General features: G+C 33.1%; 1 protein-coding gene across 1 annotated transcript in view; it reads left to right on the top strand.

The window, feature by feature from the left end:
* The window catches only part of Malrd1 (MAM and LDL receptor class A domain containing 1), a 503,883-nt gene that overhangs the window by 431,527 nt on the left and 49,536 nt on the right, over positions 1–22,820 (top strand). Inside the window, exons 30-31 of the mRNA XM_015483277.2 lie at positions 10,108–10,236; positions 18,030–18,191. Coding sequence (XP_015338763.2) covers positions 10,108–10,236; positions 18,030–18,191 — 291 coding nt within the window. The remainder of the gene's footprint in view (positions 1–10,107; positions 10,237–18,029; positions 18,192–22,820) is intronic.

Raw genomic sequence — 22,820 nt, 5'->3', positions numbered from 1 at the left:
TGTATTTGCATTAATATATTTTAAAAACAAGGATATTCAATAAATTAATTTAGTACCTTCAAGGTAATATTCAAAACTCCATAGAATTTAGAGATCTAGAGTAATTGAATTATTTAATTTCAGGTAACTTTGGGTATTTTACAAATATGGAATTTATTAACTCTCAGTTTAATGATTATTCTACTACTCTCTAATAGTTGGAAATGAAAAAAAAAAAACCCCATATGGATAACTTAGTAAATATTTGTTGATTTGGTGGTAAGATATAAAAATAGCTGTTTTCAATCCAGTAAGAATGTACAACTATTTATCAAATAACAAAGTTAATTGAACATATATCCCCTACCCTATATTATTATTCTTATAAATCCTAAGCAAAAGTTACCTGAACACAAGGAAAAGTAATCTCTTGAGATAAAATGAAATGATCACTTGAACTTTCTTTCTTGTCATCCTCCATCAGATATATATGACAATGATGCTTTATTGTCAAATTTCCTTTTATACCTCCCTTCAATGAAATAGAGATAGAGCAAAGAGTGCACTTCCCTGTCAGTATAGCAACTGGAAAATTGTAATTAGGTCTATAGACATGACATGTCCCATCCATTATGACTTTCTTCAAGTTGGAGTTGGAATGCTCTGTGTGAATGGACATCCTTAATGATGTCTTTTGATGATGACTAGAGTTTCCTAGAGTGATTTCTCGTCTTCACCTTCCTCAACAGGAGTATTCATACTTTCAATATCCCCTGTTTCTTTTAGCATATTTCTGCTTGGATTGTCTTTGCTGTCTGCCTCCTGTCATCCTGTACTATGGGCCACCTTTTCTATAAAGATCTTAATGAATTACCTCATTGTCTGTGTTTATATAGATTATCAAAAATCAAGGAATATACATATCTCCAAATTTGTCTTACATCGTCCCAATAATCACCACCCAGACTATTTATTCTTTGGTTTCCAATGGTTAAAGGTTTTCTTAAAATCATTTTTAACTGCACAATATTCTAGGAATCTTTTTACTTGATTTGTTTTGAATTCAATAAATATGGCACTTAGCCCTTAATATTCATAGCATATTAGAGTATGTTTAGTTCTGATTGTAGCTGTAAAAGTCCAATTAGCCTACAATAAGTTTAAACACAGTTTGACAAATATAACTTGTTCACTCAAAAGGTTCCTGGGCTCTGTGCTGCTCTGTATTGATTGTATAATGATAAATGTAGTACTGTTCTTCCTTTAAGGATGCTTCAATGTTTTCATAAGGGGTTTAGTTTGTTGTAGAGAAGAAAGCAAATAGGAAACGTATCATTATCTTTTACTTCAATATCTTGTCTTAAATTTAGGATGTCCAAAGTACCAGGAGAGCTAGATAGTTAAATGGACCTGAACAAGGTCAGTTGGGGAAGACACAGTACGGAACTTGTGGGTTATAGGATTGGACACTTGAGAGAATAAGAGGACTTAACCATCTTGCTGGATAAGAGTGAAAACAGTGTAGCCCAAACATCAATTCTGGCTTTGCTATTGAATAGCTGTGTGAACTTAAGTTTCAGTTAATTTTTTTTTAATCTAGCACCTATTTCATGGAGTTGTGTTGAGAATTGCATGAATTAATCTACTCAATATGCTGATAGAGAATGAAGGATGTAATAATACCTTTTCCACAGGAGTTGGAACTACCATCTTATTAGCATCATTACAGTACACCTTATCATAAACATAGCATTAATTAAACTTATTGCATTAGGCTATCACTACAATGAAATTGATCCAAAATAGATCAAAAAATATATTCCAATTTAAGGAGTTCACTTTTTATTCACTTTACAGTCATTGCCTAATGAACCAATCAATGGAGAGCTTTTATCATACATTTTTTTTTCAAGGACCCAGGCTGATTTTCAGGCTCTGGCCTTCACGATCTACCATAATGATTATGACTTTCCTATCCATCTGAGAGGTTCAGGAACAGACCATGGGGAGCAGCATGTGACAGTCTGTATGACCTCACCTGTCAGTGGGACATATCATGGACTCTAACTAACACTCGTGGTCTCACTAGAGACCATCTTATTACTCAAATGGAAGTTGAGAAATAAAATGTCTATCCAAGTAACCACTCCCCAACAATAATTATGCAATATTTAAAAAGCAAGCACGTATGTTTCCAGCAGCCATCTGCACCACATGGCTGAGGAAGGATGAGGGCATAAAAATTTGAGAAAAGCAAAGGTAGATTTAAAAAGTTGTGTATCTATTGACCATGAATAGATGTTTATTGTAAGGTATGCTCTGAAGCAAAGGGAAGAGGAATATAAAGTAGGAAGCAAAGGAAGAAGAAAATATCTCAGTTATGTCCTGAGTAGTGTATCTGATATGCTGTAGAGAAATCTCACAGAAAATGTAGCATAGAACTTAAGGAAAGGACATAGAAATATAGATGTCCCATCAACTTAAGTTGAAAGTTGAAATCATGGCAGTGAGTGTGACCCTTAGGTGAGAGTGAATGAAAATGAGAAACACAATTTCTCCTCTGGCATTTAAATGCCTGGACTAGAAATGGAGCCAAGGGGGAAGAAGGAATGTCAAGAAATGTTGGCATAGTACCAAGAATAGAGTGCCAATAGGCTCAGAGAATTGAGGGTCGCACACCAGATGCAGCTCTAGAGTCCAGAATAGAAAGAGTTTGTGTGCCTATTAAAGTGTCAGGAAATCATCAAATATCTGAGCCAAGGTTCATTTAGTGGACTAGTAGAAACTTCAAAGAGGTAAGGAGTGGTTGGGGGCTCCTGAATAATTAGACCACTAAAACTTTTTCATATAAAATCATAGTGGTCCTTGTCATATGGAATAATTCTGCCTTTTCTTGGCCTCATCATTTTATTTTCTCTGTTTCTTCTTTGTAGCCCTTCTAAACATGAGTTTTGCTATAGTTAGATCCTTGAAGTCAGTTATATGAAGTATATACAGCCTAGGATTCTGCAATCCATTGTCCGTCAGTTATATAGAACATTCACAAAGAAAACTAGACATTTAAAGTGTATTCAGATATAAGAAATTTAAAAGTAAAAATCTGGGTTTCATGGGAGACAGGAGACGTTGCTATATATAATTTTATCTCAAACAAATATCAAAACAGTTTATAAAATCACCTTTTATTTTAAAAAAGTCAAAAGCTGATCTTCAGGATATATTCCTTTTAGCATGCACCTTGCCTTTGTGCAAATAAAATTGCTTCTTTTTTCCCCCCCCTGAACTCTTGCTGTACACTGATACATGGCCCAGTAACTCTGATAGCACTTCTGATAATTTTGACACAAACTGAACTTTGCTGTCATTGAGATGGCTGAGGTTACAGTTTCAGATGTGTTGCCATCAATTACCTGATATACGCTCTGACCTTTTATAAACCTGGCAATTCTTTTGAACATAAGATAGATTTAAATAATCATGGTGAATAAAATGAATAAAAGGTATTGTTCTTTTCTGGACATTTGAAAATGCCGATCATATAATATCACATTGTCCCTAGTGTTGAGATTTTCTTCTATCTGTAAAACTTGCTCCTGGTATTTCTTTCTAAATGAGAGAATATTGAAGTGAAATAGTCATCTATAAATAAAGGTTAGGGGTGCATGATCTTTCTAAAATAAGCTTCCCTTTTATTATCCCAAATGTTGTTCTTCCTTTAAATAAATGTGAATTTTCTAGTCATATTAATTTTTTAATATGTTGCCAAACTTGTTTATAAAGAAACTAAGAATGGAGTTTTATAAGGAAATTTCTATTTTCTGTCCTTTGAGTTATATCCATATATGTTTATATATGTTCTGGCTCATCTCTCTGCTTGGTTAAATGTCTAGCTGGGATGATAGGTAATTTGAAAGGCTACCTATTAAATAAATTTACTAAATATGTATTGACAAACCAGTACAGATGGGACTACTTTGTCCTTTGACAGAAACTCATAAATATCTTCAATTATAGCACTAACTACACTGTTTGGTAAATTTTCATTGCTAGATTATAAATAATTATAAATCCTTTGAAGGTTTATCTCAATAACTTTCATAGTGTCTGATTTGTTTAACATGTTTCTAAATAAATAAGTGGAAGGTTCTAAATTGATGCCATCACTGGATGCAAACATATTGTACTTTGTATAAGAGAGTGATTGCTCTTATTGTCATTTAAGACCAAGTTTAAATGGCTTACTGAGGGTTAAAGAGCTTTTATAAGAACTTGGGTTCAAATAATTATCTTGGTCCATATATTTAAACTGTCCTTTAGCAATCAATATTTACTGTCCAGAATAACCAGCTATAACTAGAGGTAAACCTTCTAGTTATAATATCAACACTTTTGAAACATATCTACCATAAAACTATTTAAATACATAAAGACAAAAATCAGTAAGGAATGATGGAAAAATCTATGTATTAACAAGTAAAAAGAAACCCTGTTTCATAAATGTTGCCTCTTCTAATCACTAAAAACACATTTGACTATTTAGATTTTAATTAATACACTCAGATACACATTAATATCTGTTGGGTTTTATGTGAACGCAAGGAAGAGAGTACATGTGCCTGTTTTTGCTATTTTTTTAAACACTGATATCATTTGGCAGTATGCAATTAGCTGAAAATGTAATCTAAATAATGAGTAATGTGGAAAATTGATTTATGGGGAATTTCTTTGGGTTATTTTTAGAATGCGTGGTATAAAATATAATAATTTTAAAAACACCAACTATATTGACAGTTGGAATGCAGAAAAATTAATAAGTCACATTATAGAATGTGCTTGCCACTTACCAGTACATGAAAATAAGTTTTAAAAAGCACTTATTAGATGGTGGAATGAGATGGACATCATTACCCTAGGTACATGTATGGCTGCACATACAATGCGACACTATATCATGTACAATTAAAGAAATGAAAGTTGTGCTGCAATTGGGTACAATGAATCAAAATGCATTCTGCTGTCATATATGCCTAATTAGAATACAAAAATAAATATTTTTAAAAAAGCACTGATTATTTACTCTTAACTAAAATTTAAAAAGGAAAAAGAAAATCTCTCAGTTCAATAACCAAAAGCAAAAACGTGAATTATAGGCAAAAGCTTACTTTCCAGAAGCCTAAACAATTTGGCACTCTGAACACTGACTATGGAATCTGGGACTGATAGTTTTCAATTCCCTGTAAGATCTAGAATCTAGACCTGAACAAAGCGTTTTGCATAATGTCTCATCCTTTCTATGACTGGAAAAATTGCTTTATATCTGGAAATTCTCAAGGTAATTCGTTGCCAGTCCAGAGGCTTGGAAAGAATGAAAGAAAGAAAGAAAGAAAGAGAGAGAGAGAGAGAGAGAGAAAGAAAGCAAGCAAGCCAAAGCCTAAGCCTAAACCTGTGCCATACCACACATAATATAAGACGTGAGATGGAAATTCCCAAACAACAAATGAATAGTAAAATTTCTGGAAAATTTTGAACTTCAAGGACAAGTTGGAATTTATGATGTTGGAACCATGTGCTGTTAGAATCATAAAAAAGAAAAAAACATGAAAAAAGACTGAATATTTAATTGAAATAATTAAATTTAACTTTTTGAAAGAAATTAAATTATAATTGAAAATAAACAGCAGAAGAAAAGTTAAACAAGTTAAAGACAAAGAAAAAGAATAAACTATTAAATAAATGTGAGTCTGTTCACCAGAATGTATCACCTTAAAGTAAAGAGAAAAAAAAAACCTATGAGATAGATTCAGAGGCATTGGGGATAAAATGAATAAATCCAACACTTTTCTAATGAGTATTCAAGAAGCAGAGCACAGAGAATTAGAGGAAGATGGTATTTCAAGGGATAACATTGAGCATATTCCATAAATGAAAAATCACTCAACTCTTCAGGTAATCATTGTCTTAGCATCAGGGATCAGAGAAGGATCAGTATCCAGAGTTGCTACCATCTATTAGGTAAAGTGTCTAATGTTCAATCAAAAATTATAAGGCATGGAAATGAATATGAAAAATATGATTAATTAAAAAAAGGCAGCAGAAACTGTCTTGGGAGGATCCAGATTTTGAACATAATAAATATGGTCAAATAATAAAAACAAAGTTTTGCTTGAAAGTGTGCTTGAAGAAGTATCATGACAGTGTCTCACAAATAGGAAAATATTGATGAGACAAATTATGCAAAAGAACCAAGTGAAAATAAAAAATAGAATAACTGATGTGGATGTTTTACTATACAGAGTCGATGGTAGTTTGAACTGGTACAAGAATCAATGATTAATAGAGATTGCGCAATATCAAGAACAGAAAGGAAAAATGAATAAAAAGTAAGAGACCCTCAGAGAAATGTGGGACATCTTTAAACATACAAACAGGCATAGGAGGAGATCAGAAAGAAAGGACAGAGAAGAGAGGCAAAAAGGATATTTAAAGAAATAATGTCTGACAACTGGTTTACCTGAATTATCGCTCTGATGAACTGATCTTTTAGGAAGAATGAGAGAATACTGTGTTTAAAACTTGGGTCCTCATCACCATGTAACGAATTTGGACAGAATTATTTTAATAGAAAGTAATTGGGCCAAACTGAATTAACTAAAAAGTAGGTATAAATAATAAATTTACAAAGTGTGTGTGTGTGCATTATATATATATATATGACTTATAAGAAAAATATAAAGAAAAGCTAATTGAATAAATAAATCATGCAAGTTAAAACACTGATAGGGCATCATGTTATGGAAGAAAAAGGTATACAGAGTGACATTCATCCTCTTACAGATTATCATTTAAATCAGCATAGGTACTTTGAAAATCTATTTATTAATAGTTTTCAAGAGCCCATAAAGACACAAATTCCTCAGTACATTTTTTCATTCAATAATGCCATTTTTTGGAGTCTCTCTCACATAAATATTTCCAACTATGCATAAGCTACATATAGTTTTATTAACATAAGATTATATAAATATAAAATTATTGAAGCCCCTTAAAGAATTTAGCAATAATATAATTGTTAAGTAAACTAAGGTATATTTAGTTTTCAATGTATTTTTGTGTTAGTAGTGACTGAAATGCAGACAAAAAATACGAAAACATTTATATGATAAGCTATAAATAAGAAAATATGATGTATATGTTACTGTGTTTTTCGAAAATATTAAAACTGGGAAAGGAAATGCAGCAAACGATGGGAAGTATTGGTGTAAAAGAGAAGGATTTTATCCTACATTTTGCATAATGCATCTAAATTATTTTTATAACAAAATACTTTTTAAAATTCAGAGTTTTTATTCACCTATCATAATAAATCAAAGGTTAGAAGTATTTTGAGAACCAAAAGACCTAGTTTCTCACAGTGTAACATGTCTATGCAGAGCTGATCAATTTATTTACCCTTGCTCACTCGTGAATATCTCCAAGTCTTTGGTTATAAAAATTCTTTCTTGTAGTATAATCTTGTGTTCTCTGTGCATCTAGATGCTTATTTGGTTAGGACAAATATAGCTTCTTGGATATTTTGCATGACTTCTTAAATTTCTTTGGGAAGTTCTCTATTTAGAATTTCATTTATTCTTTGATTTGTAGATAGCTACTTAGAAACCCTACTTGTTTTTGTTTTGTTTTGTTTTGTTTTCAGGTGATTTTCAAACCAAATGTGTTGATTAGTCAACTAAGGAACATGGGTACAAAGGCCAGAGGTGTGCCCATTGTATCTTTTGTATCCTTCATAGTGTTAGTATTCTGTAAATGAGAAACGAAGGTGCCTAAAATGGGTAGCTGTGTGACATTCATAGTCTGAACTCTCAGGGCATATTGACTATCATCACTTGAACGAGATGATCACACAAGTATTTGTTCAGTAAATATAATGTATGGAATAATTATATCTAGTTCAGTAAAATGAACCCTGGGCGGGGGAGCACCTATTTTAATCTAAATTGAAATATACATATAGTCAGGGATTTCTTTGACTATAAATTCTGTTTCAAAATAGAATTAAGTCCATTTTCAACTGGTATCACTTTTAAGCTGTTTATAGGTTATTCCAGTCTACAGTAAACTAGTCCTATGATGCCTCAGGGTTTTACTAGATTAAATGTTTACTTCTTATAACCACATTATTTTTTAGTTCATTTATTCTTTCCAGGATCTTTCAATTTATCATGCTTTAGCTTTAGGATTTTAAAACTCTCTTAGTCAACCTTTTTCTAAAGCTAAATAATTATCTCGTCTTTACATACATATGCTGCTAGCCAGATTATCTCCAACTCTCTATTATAAACACTAATGTTCTTTCATTCTTACATTACCAAATTTAGAAGATGTGAGACTCTTTGCTTTTGCATATCTGCCGACTAGGTGACTAGTTACTGTTGTAATCATTTTGGTTAAATAAAGACATAAATGACTAAACATGTGTAAGACATTCACTAAAATAATCTGTCCTTTCAATTTACCACATTCTTGTCCTAAAAATTTACATTTCTTTGTATTATGGGCTCTTTTTATTTATTTATTCCTGGTTCTCCTAATATACCATAGCAATTCTAGTTATTTTTGATTTACTGCAATTCAAAATACTGACTTGATTTTTCACCATGTCTTTGCCATTCTATATTATTAAGGAAAAGAAGCTTCATTTTAGAAATATAGTCTATTTAGTCATACTTTAAAGAATTAATGAACCAGTTATTTAGATTGAATTCAAAACACATTTCCCCTGTGGAGTAATTATATGGCTTTTCGTCTTATGGCGAGGAAAAATAAAACTAGCTCAAATGCATATACTTTGTATACAAAACAATGTCCACATACTGCTCTGAGTTAACCATAAATTCTCACTAGTGTTAATTAAAATTCTGTGGCAAACTTTATAAACTACTCATTGAACATGACCTTTGAGTCCTTGTCTTACTAATGCCCATAGTTAAATATTTGCTCTTATGTCTTAGATACCCTTGCTTCGTTTTTCACATTTATATCTTCTAAGTTATACTAGTAAGTTATTCCCAGGAATTATACAGGCATTAACTGTTATATTAAAGGGATGATATAGAGATGATAGATATACACTCTTCTTCATGTCTATAGAGTTTTAATCTGTTCATTCATGGAAATACTGTCTTTTTGTAAGTAAATTATCCCAATACTGGGTATACCAGCCAAGTGTCTGGAATAGTCTAAGTTTTAAAGAAATTGCTGAACTTTACTTATTAAAATTGATTTAAAAAGTAATTTTAGAACTTGAGAGCAGTGATGGTAAAATATCAGCATTTGTCTACATATCAGTTAAGATGATGTTCAAATATATGAATTCTTTGAAAGTACTCTGTCAATCCACTTTTCTAAGCTTCCTTCAGATGAAACCAGTATGTCTTCAGTTATTACAACCTACACTTAGGAAGCACTAGTTGTATCTTAGGTGCTATGTTGGGCCCTTGAGAACACAATGAAAATGTCTGAGAGCTTGGAATCTAGAGAGACAGACGAATGTGTAAACAACTCTTAAGGAAGTAGGAAGCATTCTAATATAGGAATGAAATGGTTCTACACAAAAGGACCAAAAGACAGGGAAGAAAGAGAGAGAGTAAAATTGTTTCTTTGCTTATGATGTTGAACAGTTGACTGTCTAGGGTCTAAAAGGGACTAGTTAGTTTAGGCAGTGCAGGCATCAAATGTAAATGCATGGAAACATGAAGAATAATGTCACACTTCAGTCACAGGGTATAACCTTCAGATGCTTATGAGATGGATCTCAGAAAGTAAAACTGGGAAACTAAGTTAAGCCATAATTAAAAATAAAGGATCCTTAATGCCTTGGTCAGGAGTTTGTGTGTGTATAATAGATCACGGTCAGCCCATGAGCAGCTAAAAGGTATTTCAAAATAATTCTGTGTAACTTTCTGAACAATTGCAGGTGGGGTGGAGAGAAAGGCAGTTAAATAGAAGCATATCTTCTTGGATAACTGTTAAAATCACTACCTTATTTAATAGTGTGAAATCTATAGAACAAGAGGACTCTTCAAATGTAATGAAAACCTAGACTAAAAAAATGTTTTCCCCCCCCCTTAGTTGGAGAGATTTCTGAGATTTGTTCAGAAGCCACTGATTTTTTGTGCGAGGACAAGAAGTGTATTGCCGGCCACCTTGTCTGTGACTATAAGCCAGACTGTTCTGATAGATCTGACGAAGCTTACTGTGGTAAGTATGTCTGTCTGATTTAATGTAGTTGGTTTACTCAGATTTGTGCTTTGTTAGTAAAGAAACATTGGCTCTGAGGGTTGAGAAAATATTTTTTTTTCATGCACAAGCATAGATTTAGAATCATGAAAACATTTCCCCCAACTTTCCTATATAAACATCTAAATGGTAGTCTTCTTATTGTTTCTACTTCTATGGTGAAATCTGTAGAAAATTATGTGACAAAAAAATTTCCACCACATATTTATGCAGAAATGTCTAGAAGATCATAACTAAAATGACCAGAAACTGAACTATACCTATCTACATTTTTCATTTGTTTTTATTTCTTTTTCCATTTCTGTTTCCAAAAAGGTTTATTTTATGGTTGAAGCTAAAATGAACTCATTAAATAAATATTAGTTTAGTAACTGATTTTATCAATTATGTTGGACTAAAAGTACTCTACTCGTTTTTGTATTCAAACGTTTATTCAAGTATCTTTTTAAAAGTCTTGTATAAAATCAAATACATAATTGTAAAATATAGGAAATAGTTAAATCCAAATAATTTCTCATGTATCTTAACTGATGAGCTCTCATATAGAATTTTGTCCCTTACATACTACCTATTAGAATTATAATTTGCTGCAAAGAAGGCACCCTCAAAATAGTGGCTCAACAATAGCTTCATTTTGGGCTGACTATTGTGGGTCAGTAATTCAGGCCAGGCGGTTGCTTTCCATTTTACATGATGTGAGTTAGTACAGTGGAACTAGAAAATCACTTCTGTGATAGCTGCTTCCCTTCCAAGTTTGGAACATTGGTACTCTTTGGTCTCATCATCCTACTTGATGGGCATCTCGTTCTCCAGGGGTATTATATGTTCTTGGGGTTCCCAGAACATGACAGTTACAGAAGACAGGCCAACAGCTGTCATACATAGGACTATATTCTTACTGGAGTTAGTGTTCCAAGAGCCCCAGGAAAACCAGCAAAGAGCCTTTGACTTAGCCTTAGGTGTTCCAGGATGTACACCAACTTCATTCTTGTGGTCAAGCACATAACAAAGTCTAGCCTCAAATCAAAGAGAGAAAATAGACTTCACTTCTCAAAGGGAAAATGTCATGCATTACAAGGAAGGAAGAATTTTTGGAGACAAGTTACCACCCGAGTTTATTTAAATTTTTGTTTCTTAACATTACTTTTATTCCTTGATATCTTATAGGGATGATGCTTTGAAGGACTCACTTTCTTTCATTGTTTCTTTTTTATGTATCTTATTTTTTTAATTATGGTAAAATATATGTAACATAAAATTTACTGTTTTAATAATTGTTAGTGCATGGTTCAGTAGCATTAAGTACATTTGTATTATAGTAAAGCCATCAGCACCATCCATTTCTAGAAATTATAAAATAGAGTTTAAATCATAAATTGAAAATTATAAATTTTATAATTTAAACTCTGACCATTAGATAATAACTCCAATCATCTCCCCAACCTCTGACAACTAGAAATGTAGTTTCTGTATCTATGAATTTGACTGTTCTATATACCTCATTTAAGTTGACACATATAAAATTTGTCTTATTGTGACTGAATTATTTCACTTAGTATAATGTCTCTTATATTTATTTCATATTTAAATTTTAAATGGATTTGTAAAAGTGCTTGGCACAGGTTTGCACTATATGAAGTCACAGCATTATAATGGTAATTTTATAAAATGTCATTTTTGTTCATATATAAATTTTTAAATTTATAATATACTGAACCACACTTTCTAGTGCTGTTTCTAGCTATATTTAAAAGCACCAAAAATTATATATGCATACTGTCTACAAAAATTAATTCCAATGAAGTTCTAAAAGAAAGACCTAAATATTTGTGAAATCACCATTTTTTTGCACAAATGCATAGCAAGTAGAGGATCTAATAATCACCCATAAACAATAAAATCTTGGACAATTTTATGAAAATTATTAAGGAAAATAATTTGAATATGGAGGCATTGATATCCATAACCCAGTGAAGGGAAAATGGCAACTTCTACATGTACATATAAGGTTATAATAGATATTATGTTGCTTTCACTTAAAGATGCACATATATTGAAAGTATTGATATAAACTCAATATTCTTTCATTTATTCCTATTTCTTTTATTTGCTAGGAACAACTTTACAAGAATTGAGTACCTCAGAATGCATAAGATTTTATTTTAGGCTTCAAAAACTCGCTTAATAATGTGGGGGGGGGACTTAGGGGAAAAATGTATTAAAATATAATGTTCTTTGATTTTTATTATATAAGTTGTTCATAACTGAAAAGATTCCTGATTATTTTTAAAATACAGAAAATGCTACCAATAATAAGGTTACTACCCCTTACTTGGGGACTACAAATGAAGAATAATGCGTGTGCATTACATGCACATATCTATATATGTAATGTAAATGTAGGCTTGAAAATAAAAGGAAGAATTACTAAGTATATTGGTTTTTCAAATATAAATGAGGCCCATTTTCTTTTTGCTTTTATCATTTTTTTCCCTTTCAGGCTGCTCATGAGATTTTTATTTTTCCTACAGCTATTTGAGTTATTGATGTGAAAACACATAGGGGCGATTTTGATTCTCAGAAACTGAAGTCAATGACATACTTAAATATGGTTAGTTATACCCACAATTTTGATAGACCACTGCAGGAAGTATTTAAGTTTATTAAAATAAAAAAATATGTTATGAAAGAGAATAGTCATTATTTTAAAAAATCTCTTGATGGTTTTTGTTCAGATCCATAAAATGTGCTGCATAGCACCCATAGACAGGAGACATTAACTCTACCAATTGACTTCATCAGTATTTCATATTGATGTTCTTCTGGATGCATTATAGACATTAGAGCTGAATTCCTGCAGCCAGATAGATAATCTATTGTGAATAATGGAATAAGTGATCACATTTTTAAAATGATATTTAAAGAAATATAGGGAATGAATTGACTTTTGTAGTTATTAACCTGAAGTCTTCATTTTGACTACAGTCCTCGCTTGGTAGGCAATTATTGTAATTCTCAAACATTTCATTTTCCTCACCTGTGTGATATGTATAATAACATCTATCCAATAGAGTAATGGATATATTAGGTAAATGAATATATTGAATTGAATTAAATATTTGTTCAGTGTTCTGGAATGTATAATGTTAGCTGTTTCTGATTCATTTTTATATTCTTTCAAAATTTGTCAGTCAGATTTAATGTCTCACTTCCATGTTTTTTTTATTACAATCAAAAAAGAAATGGTGGTATTTCTCAAGAGTAAATTATTACTGTATGGTATCAACAAAGATAAAATTTTCTTTTGCATTTCTACCTCCTTTTTCATTTCTCCCTCGTTTTACATAAATGCATGGTCTCTAACAAAATAGATCAATTATCTTGTAAAAAAATTAATAATTAAGATAGAAAATCTGTTTTTTTTTTTCCTATGGAATTATTGTCCACTGCCTGTATTCAGCCGTCATAGTGTTGCAGGTCAGTATGTGGGCAGGTGCTTCCTCTTCTCCCTTTCACAGCGTGGACAGATACCATTATTTAGTCATGTCACTCTTATCTACTATAACAAGATTCTTCGAAGTCCGTCTCAATGCAGAGCTTCTACAAGCCATTTTACAAGGAAAAATACTTTTCCCTTCAAGGAATGTTAATATTTCTGTACCATACATTATGGTGTGTTCAAAATGAGGTGACTATTGGAACATAAGGAATTAAAAATAATAAACTATGGAACTATGTCTCTAAAAATATGTTTATCAGTATTTGCACTGATCATAAAGCATTGGGAAAAAGCCAGTTGTGTTAGAAATGCTTTATGTCTATTTAAGGGATCATGATGAATATCACAATTGGAAAGTAGGTTGTTCAAAAGAAACTGCCACTTTGAAAAGACTGATACATATTCATTATCAAGAGATATTATATTCTTCACATCATCCATCTTTCAGTGTATATTTATTGAACCACTTGTGGTGTATATAATGTAGTTCAGTAAATAACTGATCACATAGAGAAGTTTATAGTAGCTTAGTGCTGATCAATTAAGATGACAATGCAAAATTAAGAAGTAATGGACTTCTAGATATATGGTAACAACTGTAACTGCTGAGAAGTGTCTTACGAAAATACCATCCTGAGAACTCATGTGCTCTGGGGAGGGAGAGATAGGGCTTGAGCTGGATATTCAGAGATGAGTAATATTTGCTACAGAGCATATTGAGGAAAGAATATGTTGGTTAAGATGCCTCGGGCAGAATTTCTGATCTTGACCAATTTAAACAACCTATCGCAGCATCTGCTAGGTGCCTATTCATCCCTTTTTATTCCTCAAAAACAGAATGCCTTTATTGTTGACACCATTGTGACCAGCAACAAAAACCATCTTCTCCAAATTTTTCACAGCCACAAGAGGCCAATGAAATCTATATAGAAATTTGAGAAAGTTATGTATTTCATAAAAAAGAAGACTAGAATAGAAAAAAAAAAGTTCTTTTTTTTTAATCTTTCCTATTTATTTTTCTTTATGTGCCTTGAGTCTGTGGTACTAGGAAGTACAGGGTCATCTTGCAACTAGGAATGAGCAGAAGGAGGAGAAGATAGCTCAGAGAAAGACCATGCAGTTCAGCCATACTGTTTATCTCAAAATGACAACCTTATGACTTCTTGCTAATTGAGACAAATTAATTCCTGTCTGCTTATAGTTACTGTAACTTGGAGTTTTAGTTGCCTGGAGCCAAATGCATTTCTAACTAATACAGACAATAAGCAAATGCATTATCTCAAATAACCAGAAATCTGAGAGTTTAGTAGCTCTAAATTGTTTAATTCATTAGCTTTGGGTTGGCATCAAATGTATGGAACTGTACGGATGCCTGTCTTCTTTATGTTTCCCATCCCCAGGTAACCCACTTTGCTATAGAATTAGTTCCTCATATCAGTTTTTATATTTGCAACTCTATCTTGAGAATAAACAAATAGATTTTCTTCCTTTTGGCTTCCTTTTAAGAACAAGGCAAACTTTTCCTAGATGTCTTTTCCATAGTAAATCTCGTTATCTAGACTTGCATTCCTAATCTGTATTTAAGTAACAAAGACGACAAAAGAGAAATAATCTCATCATTGAGGGTTAGCTTATCCATGTGCCTGAGTGAAAAAAAAGGGGAATACTTACATAAAAGTTCACCTTGGAAAAGATAGGGAAAGAATGCCTATAAAATAGTAACCAAGCCAGAGAAAATATCCGAGAGACAGAGCGAGAGCGAGAGCGAGAGAGAGAGAGAGAGAGAGAAGTAGTCTGAAACATAAATGGTTTAGAAAGCAAGTTTATATTTAAGAGATAATCTTCTGAAAATGTGAGTGGAGTAAAGACCATTTTGAACATGAGACAGATTTTATCCTAAAAATACTTTGCCTCAAAGTAAAGGTTATTATATTCAAGACTAGTGATTTGTGAGAGTAGTTTCAGAAAGTGTGAAGAAAATGGAATATTTTCAGCAAGAGAAAATGCAAGAGCACTCTTAAAGATGCTCATGTGGTTTGGGTTTGTAAGATTGATTGATAGGATGAAGCCTGCACTAAAGATAGTCTCTTAAAATAAGCCATCAACTTGAACCAGTGTGATGGTTACTGGATGATAATGGAGGGAACAGATTCAACAAGTTCTCAAGGAAATCCTACAGGTAGTGGTGGAACATTGGAAATGGAATCATAGAATATAGAATCAGTGGTGATTCTGAAGGTTTGCATGTTTAAAAGGAGATAAGACTCATGTTATGAAATGGAGCCATGATCTCAGAGAAGAACCTATTTGGAGAGGTGAACAATGAGTTTGTTTGGGGATTGTAGGTTTTGAGTAACAATTGAATATTCCAAGTAGAATTTATCTAAAAAGAACATTTTAAAAAAAGAATAATAAAAACAATTTATCTTGCTAAAAAGCAGCAGCATTTGAAGATGTTAGTCTGTTCTGCATTGTGGTTGTAGAATCATAGGTCATTCCACATAAAAATATAGAAGTCCATGGTAAATCATGAATGAGGATAAATATAAAGAGTGGTAAAGTTAAGCCAGTAAAATATATATATATAAATGAACAAGGATAGCCTGACTGTGATTGAAAGATATAGAAAAGTTGTGTAACCTTGAAGGAAATAAAGCTATGGGATTGTAATAGCAGCATTTTGATAAGGAGTTGAGATCATGGGCATATTGGCCTTAGGGGGAAAAAAAGGAAAAGTGACTGATTTTGAGATGGAGAAAATAAAATATGAGACTTTATCCTGTTTGTTTAGGTGTCTCTAAAGTTTAAGATAAAGACACATGTTAAGTAAGGTGGGACAGGAGGAACAAGGGTGTCCTGGTGAATAAAGAAGGATGTGGAATAATTTTCATAGGGTGTAAGTGTCGGAGTTAGTTATGTAGCAGTACAATAGTATACAACTTGTATGTGAGATCATTTTAAAGAGTATATAACAGTAGTCTCCTATGTGCATTGGAAAATACTGAGTATTTACAGATGTATTTGCTATACATTGAGAGAACTGAATTTTTACTTATCTATATAATATAAACTATAGTATAAAATATTGGCATGACATACATAAAAATGCATAGCATCCATTAATATGTGTATGAAAATAAATGAATTATATAGTTATGTAGAATAAGAATGATGTACATGATTAAAAATTAGTTTATTTTTTAGGGATTTGATGCAGTAATACTTAGGAAGTAGAATGTTGAGAAGTAAAAGTCCTCTCGGGGATCCAAAAAAGTTCATATTAAAACAGTAAAGGTCTGTTTGGTATATGTTTGGCATTCATTTAATGACAAGGTTTTTTTTTTCTGATAAAGATTATGGTAACATAAGTTTTATGTTAAAAAAATTATGATGGAAATTTTTTTTAAAATAACATGAACTTCATCTTTTTAAAATGAAGGAAAAGTCAATGACAATCTCAGTAGATTCATACTGATTAAATAACCCAATCATTCATTCTGTCTATGTAACACAGTCAGATTTTACAGTGAGTGCTCAAAAATAATAACTGCTATGCAAAAAAAAAAGAAAGAAAAATGAAAGCCTAGATATCAGGGTATTATTATGAAACTTTTCACAGATGACTAGGAGTAGACATTCAGCGATCACCTATTAATTTTTCTCATTGTGAACAATTTAATTTTTAGTGAGTTATCAATCAATACTTTTAGAAGAAAATTTCTTTCATTATTTAGTGGCTGGCTCTGAAATGTGCGCCAGTGATTTGTATGGTACCCCATAGGGTTTATGTCCTGTACACTTTACTACTTTTCTCAAAGGTGCCTTGTCTTTAGTAAATGACTACCTCTCTCAAGGTCTGTGCTATTCAAACACAAGACCGAACGGAGGGACCAGCACTGAACATCTAGGTGATGGAAGCTGTTTATTTAACCTGAATTATCTCTACTATCATGATGCTATGTTCATTGTTTATGTGCAGACAGTTTTATCTGTCACCTACCAATATTGTTAGTCCATCCAGATAATACCTTAAGACATGACACTTTTCATGCACTGCTTCTAGATCCATTGATTAAAAAAAGTTGCAGTACATAACTGATATTATGCATGGGTGTGCATATTCTGATTGTATAAATGTATTTATAAAGAATTAAAATATACAAATACTAATATATTAAATCATCACAAAATGTAAGGTCATAGGAAACGTGATAAACATCTCCAGTCACTGCCATGAACATGTTTGTTTCACTAGGACTTTACGCAAGTACAACAGGAAGCTGCAATTTTGAAACAACTTCAGGAAACTGGACCACAGCCTGCGGTTTGACTCAAGACTCTGAGGATGGCTTGGTTTGGGACATTGGCAGTGAAATTTCTGCTGAAACTTTGAGTCCAGACTCTGATCACACACCAGGTTAGTCTAGTAGCAATTCCCAGTCCATGTAAGCCTCTACTATGTGAGGACATAGTAGCAGGACATTTCTTGTGTTCATGTGGGGTTAGAGCCTCATAAGCTTAATGGAAGGAGGGCATTTCCCTTTGGTTTTTACCCCTGAGTTATTAAGTAGACCCAAAGCTGACATTGCCACAGCAAGGAAGGCCAGGATTTACATTTTAAGAGGTACAGATTTTTATTCACTCTACCCTAAAGGTGTCTCTAGAGTCCCCATTTGGGACAGGCTTGGGTGGGTGGCATTCTAATTAATGGATTCAATAGGTGAACAGACAGGCAATTGGCAATGATGAGAGTTCTCCTGCTGTCAAAATGGACAGTCAGCTGACCACCATCTTCATTCCTGCTGGTCTAAAACACAGGAGTGAAGATGAACAAGGTAAGTGGTGATGGAAGGAGTGAGCATCCACAACATCTTGACACATTCTGCTTACTGCTCTACAATATGAGAGTAATGCAACCTTTAACTGCTTTATGATCAGTAGACTCCAAAGAGAAGTGAATTTATGATTGTACAGAGAAATCCCACAGACTCAGTGCTGAAAAGTGTTAACTTTTTTTCGGTATAAATATATGTGTTTTCTTTGAATAAAATATAGTGTTTCTTATGGATGAAAAGTAGCCTGAGATATTTGTGGCAATTTTGTGTGTCAACCTGGAGGATATTTTTGAATGAGATTAATATTTAAGTTGGCAAACTTGGGGAAAGGCAGATTGCTGTGCATATGTGGCCTCCAATCAGTTGAAGGTCCCAATAGTATAAGAAATACCATCTTCCTCAGCAGGAGAGATTTCCTCAGTATACTCTCAGAGAATTTCATCTGTACTCTAAGCTTGACTGCTTCTCCAGCACCAGTCCCCTCTGCAGATTGTGCAATCTCCAGCCCCCCAAATTACCCGGAGTCCATTCCTTTGAATAAATCTCTTTCTATGTGTGTATGCATGCTATTGATTTTGCTTCTCTGGAGAACCCTAATACAGTATTATTCAGAACAACTGGAACACGGGTACAATGAAAAAGAGCAGAATTATGAAGAGCTGAAGTAACTTTTCAAAGTAAAAGTATGTAACATTGGATTAGCCATTTTATGACTAATGAAAAGAACAAATTAATTTTATTATTTATAACCAAGATGGGTATTCTAATTCAGTGGGAATTAGAATTAGTGTCCTTCAATATTTTTAATCAGTATTATTTAATTTGGTGCTGGCATATCTGGTGATCCACTTGGAAGGATAAGAAATTATGAATAAAGAAAATGTGGTATATATATATATATATATATATATATATATATATATATATATATGTATATATACACACACACACACACAATGGAATATTACTCAGCCTTAAAGAAGAATGAAATTATGGCACTTGCAGGTAAATGGATGGAGCTGGATTAATTTGGTAATTTGGGGGGCTGGAGATTGCACCATCTGCAGAGGGGACTGGTGCTGGAGAAGCAGGCAAGCTATCATGATAAGCAAATTAAGCCAATCCCAAAAAATCAAAGGCTGAATGTTGTCTCTGATATGCAGATATGGATGCTGATCCATAGTGGGGGGTGGGGAGCTAGGGAAGAATGGAGGAACTTTGGATAGAACAGAGGGGAGTGAGGAGGCAAGGGGGTGTGGGAGTGGGAAAGATGGTGGAATGAGTTGGACATTATTACCCTATGTACATTTATGATTGCATGACTCATATGACCCTGTGTGACTCTGCATCGCCAGAGAAATGAGAAGTTGTGCTCCACTTAGGTACAATGTGTCAAGAATGCATTCTGCTGCCATGTATAACTAATTAGAATAAATTTAAAAAGGAAATTAAACCTCAGTCCTATGTCATATATAGATGTACATTTCAGATGGATTAAAGAATAGAACGTAACAAATAAAAACAAATCGCTTTGAAAGAAAAAAACAGAGAGTAATTATGTGCATTTTGAGAGGCAGGATCTACCTTCCAAAATTCATTACTCAATTTCTAAAACCAATTTAGAAAGCATTTTGGCCACATAGAGACATAAGAAACAACACATAATGATTAGTGTGTGAGGACATTGATTTTGGCATATTTGCAGTCAAAAGCTGGGAAATAAGTGAATGCTTCTCATACAATCATTTTCACTCCTTTGCTCAGCCATGTATCAAATGCCAGGCAGTCTTCTATTTCCTAAGCATACATCAGTGAATAAAACAGATACAAAAAAAAATCTCTACCACAGAAGAGCTTGTATTCTGGGAAGAGAGAAAAAGATGATGGATAAGGAGAAGTTGAGGGTGCAAAGAAGAATAGAATGAAGTAGGGTTCGAAAGGCCAGAGTCTGCACCTTGGTCGGTGAGTGCACTGTAAATAAGATGGTCAAAAAAAGCCATGGAGAAAATGCCATTCAAAAAAAGACCACAAAGAGGAAAAGAAGGGACCACAAGATTACCCAAGGAAAGAGTGTGCCTGCCAGAGGTAGATCAGACTGCCTGGTAGATGTCTCCAACTGAGGCTAGTGATGTTTGGGGCACTCACATGAATTCTTGGGGGCCTTCCTCAATGCTGTGTTTGGCAGAACTCCTGGTCTCTACCAGACAGCTGCCAAAAGAATGCATCTCTCTAGAGAGGGTCTTGACAAACAGAATGTCCTTAGAAATCACCAGCTACCCACTGGAGGACAAAATCACTCCATTGAGAACCTAGAATAGTCTAGAAGCAGAGGTCACTCATGAAATCCACAGCATGCAGTATCAAGACCCTGCTAAAAACAGTTTAGTACCTTACCATTGATTCATAGAGATTTCCCAGGGATAATGTCAATGAGTAAAGCAACATGAAAAAATGATCATAAAGTTTAATCCGATTTTTCTAAAGTGAATGACAAACACGTATTTATACGTATGTATATATCTATCCATAAATATTTCCATGATGATTATGCATGAAGAAAAAGAGAAAGGACACACACTTGTGTATTCACATGGATTACTTAGGTGAGTGACACAGTTGGAGTTGAGGAGAGCAGGAATAAATCCAAAAATAAGTAAATGAAAACAAGAATGTCATCTCAAAAGAAAATCTAGCATATATGATGGTAATACATTGATGTACTTGTGAAAAGTGTGGTGAATAATTTTAAAGATTGCCCACTGGAAAGTTTATAAACATTTCATTCTCATTTTTAATATTTATCTTTTCTTCTGTGTTTCTCTTTAATCAGTTTTCTATTACTAAGTAGTATAATTTTTTCTAAAAGTTTCAGAATACCAATAATCAGATACAAAGGAAAAATTTTCTTGTAATCCTAGCGCAATGATATGACTTTTGATAGGTGTTATCTTTGTTTATACTGCCATTTCTTTTTGATGGATACATTTTCAAAATAAACCAGGGCTTTTATTTTAATAATTGAAAAAATATAGTGCAAAGAAGGTTGTAGGTTGTGAATATTTGTAGTAGGATAGTTTTAGTTATAATATTCCAATTTGGTGATAGACCAAAATTTATAAAATTATTTAATAATTATTTAATTAGTAAACTAATTACTAATACTTGCGCGATAGTAAATATTCACAACAATGAATATATATTTAAATGGATTTTTTTTACTTTTATGGTAATTTCTGAGAATGAGTATGGGTTTGATTTCCTTGAGAAATAATGAAAAATAAGCCAATTCTCATTTTTGCTGCTCAGCTCCAGACAATAACGTGTAGACACAAAAGCTGGAGTTCTTTAGATCCATCTGCAATAATCTTCCCTGATCCTAAGAAAGTACTTGAAAAGTAAGCATATTTCCACTAGTTTAATATTATCAATGGTACAAAAGTATTGTAAGCTCAGTGAGCCAAAGACTGTAGACAATAGATAAGAGAAAGAAAGATCACATTCACTTTTCAAGGAGACAGATGAGTGATCTATGATACCTTTTAATAGAACTTATTAAGGACTATTAATAGGAGTATTTATTTTCTTTTTTAAACTTTATAGTTAGTGCCAGTTCATTAAGGAGCATGTGAAAAGTTTTGAATCTGGTTATTTATGTGATATTGTATAACAATATGCTGTCCACTGATAATGAAATATCATCATTCCTATAGGATATTTTATTATCCTCCCTGTTAATCACTACTTGAGAAGGTATATTTTTTAGAGCGCTCTCTTCAAAACAGTTTGATTGTATCATCCTTGGTGCACAAATACTGCTCAGTGAGCTTGTTGAAGTATCTCTGAAACAATGGGCTGCTAAATAAATTGTAAGGGTATTAATTAATGTTGACCCTCTGGGAAAAACAAAATTCTTTATAAGAAGGCCAACAGATTAAAGAGCCTATGGTCGGGGATCCAACATGGCGGCCGGCAAGGAAGCAGCACTTTCAGTATCTCCACATTAACCGGATCAGAAACACCCATTAAAACAGCTACATTCTACCTACTGAGGAACTTCTAGCAAAATTCCGCTGAAAGGAGACCTGCCAGGAAGTAGTAAGTTATATTAGAGGTGACAGTTGGCCCCAGACAAGTGAATCTTGGCCGGCCACGCGGGCGCAGAGGTCCAATCCCGCAGCCACCGCCCAACCGGCTCTGCAAGCGGCCCCCGG

This window comes from Marmota marmota, unplaced genomic scaffold (assembly GCF_001458135.2).
Source record: "Marmota marmota marmota unplaced genomic scaffold, marMar, whole genome shotgun sequence".
Lineage (NCBI taxonomy): Eukaryota > Metazoa > Chordata > Mammalia > Rodentia > Sciuridae > Marmota > Marmota marmota.
Note: the sequence above shows the minus strand (reverse complement) of the source record. Positions and strands in the feature narration are given on the sequence as shown.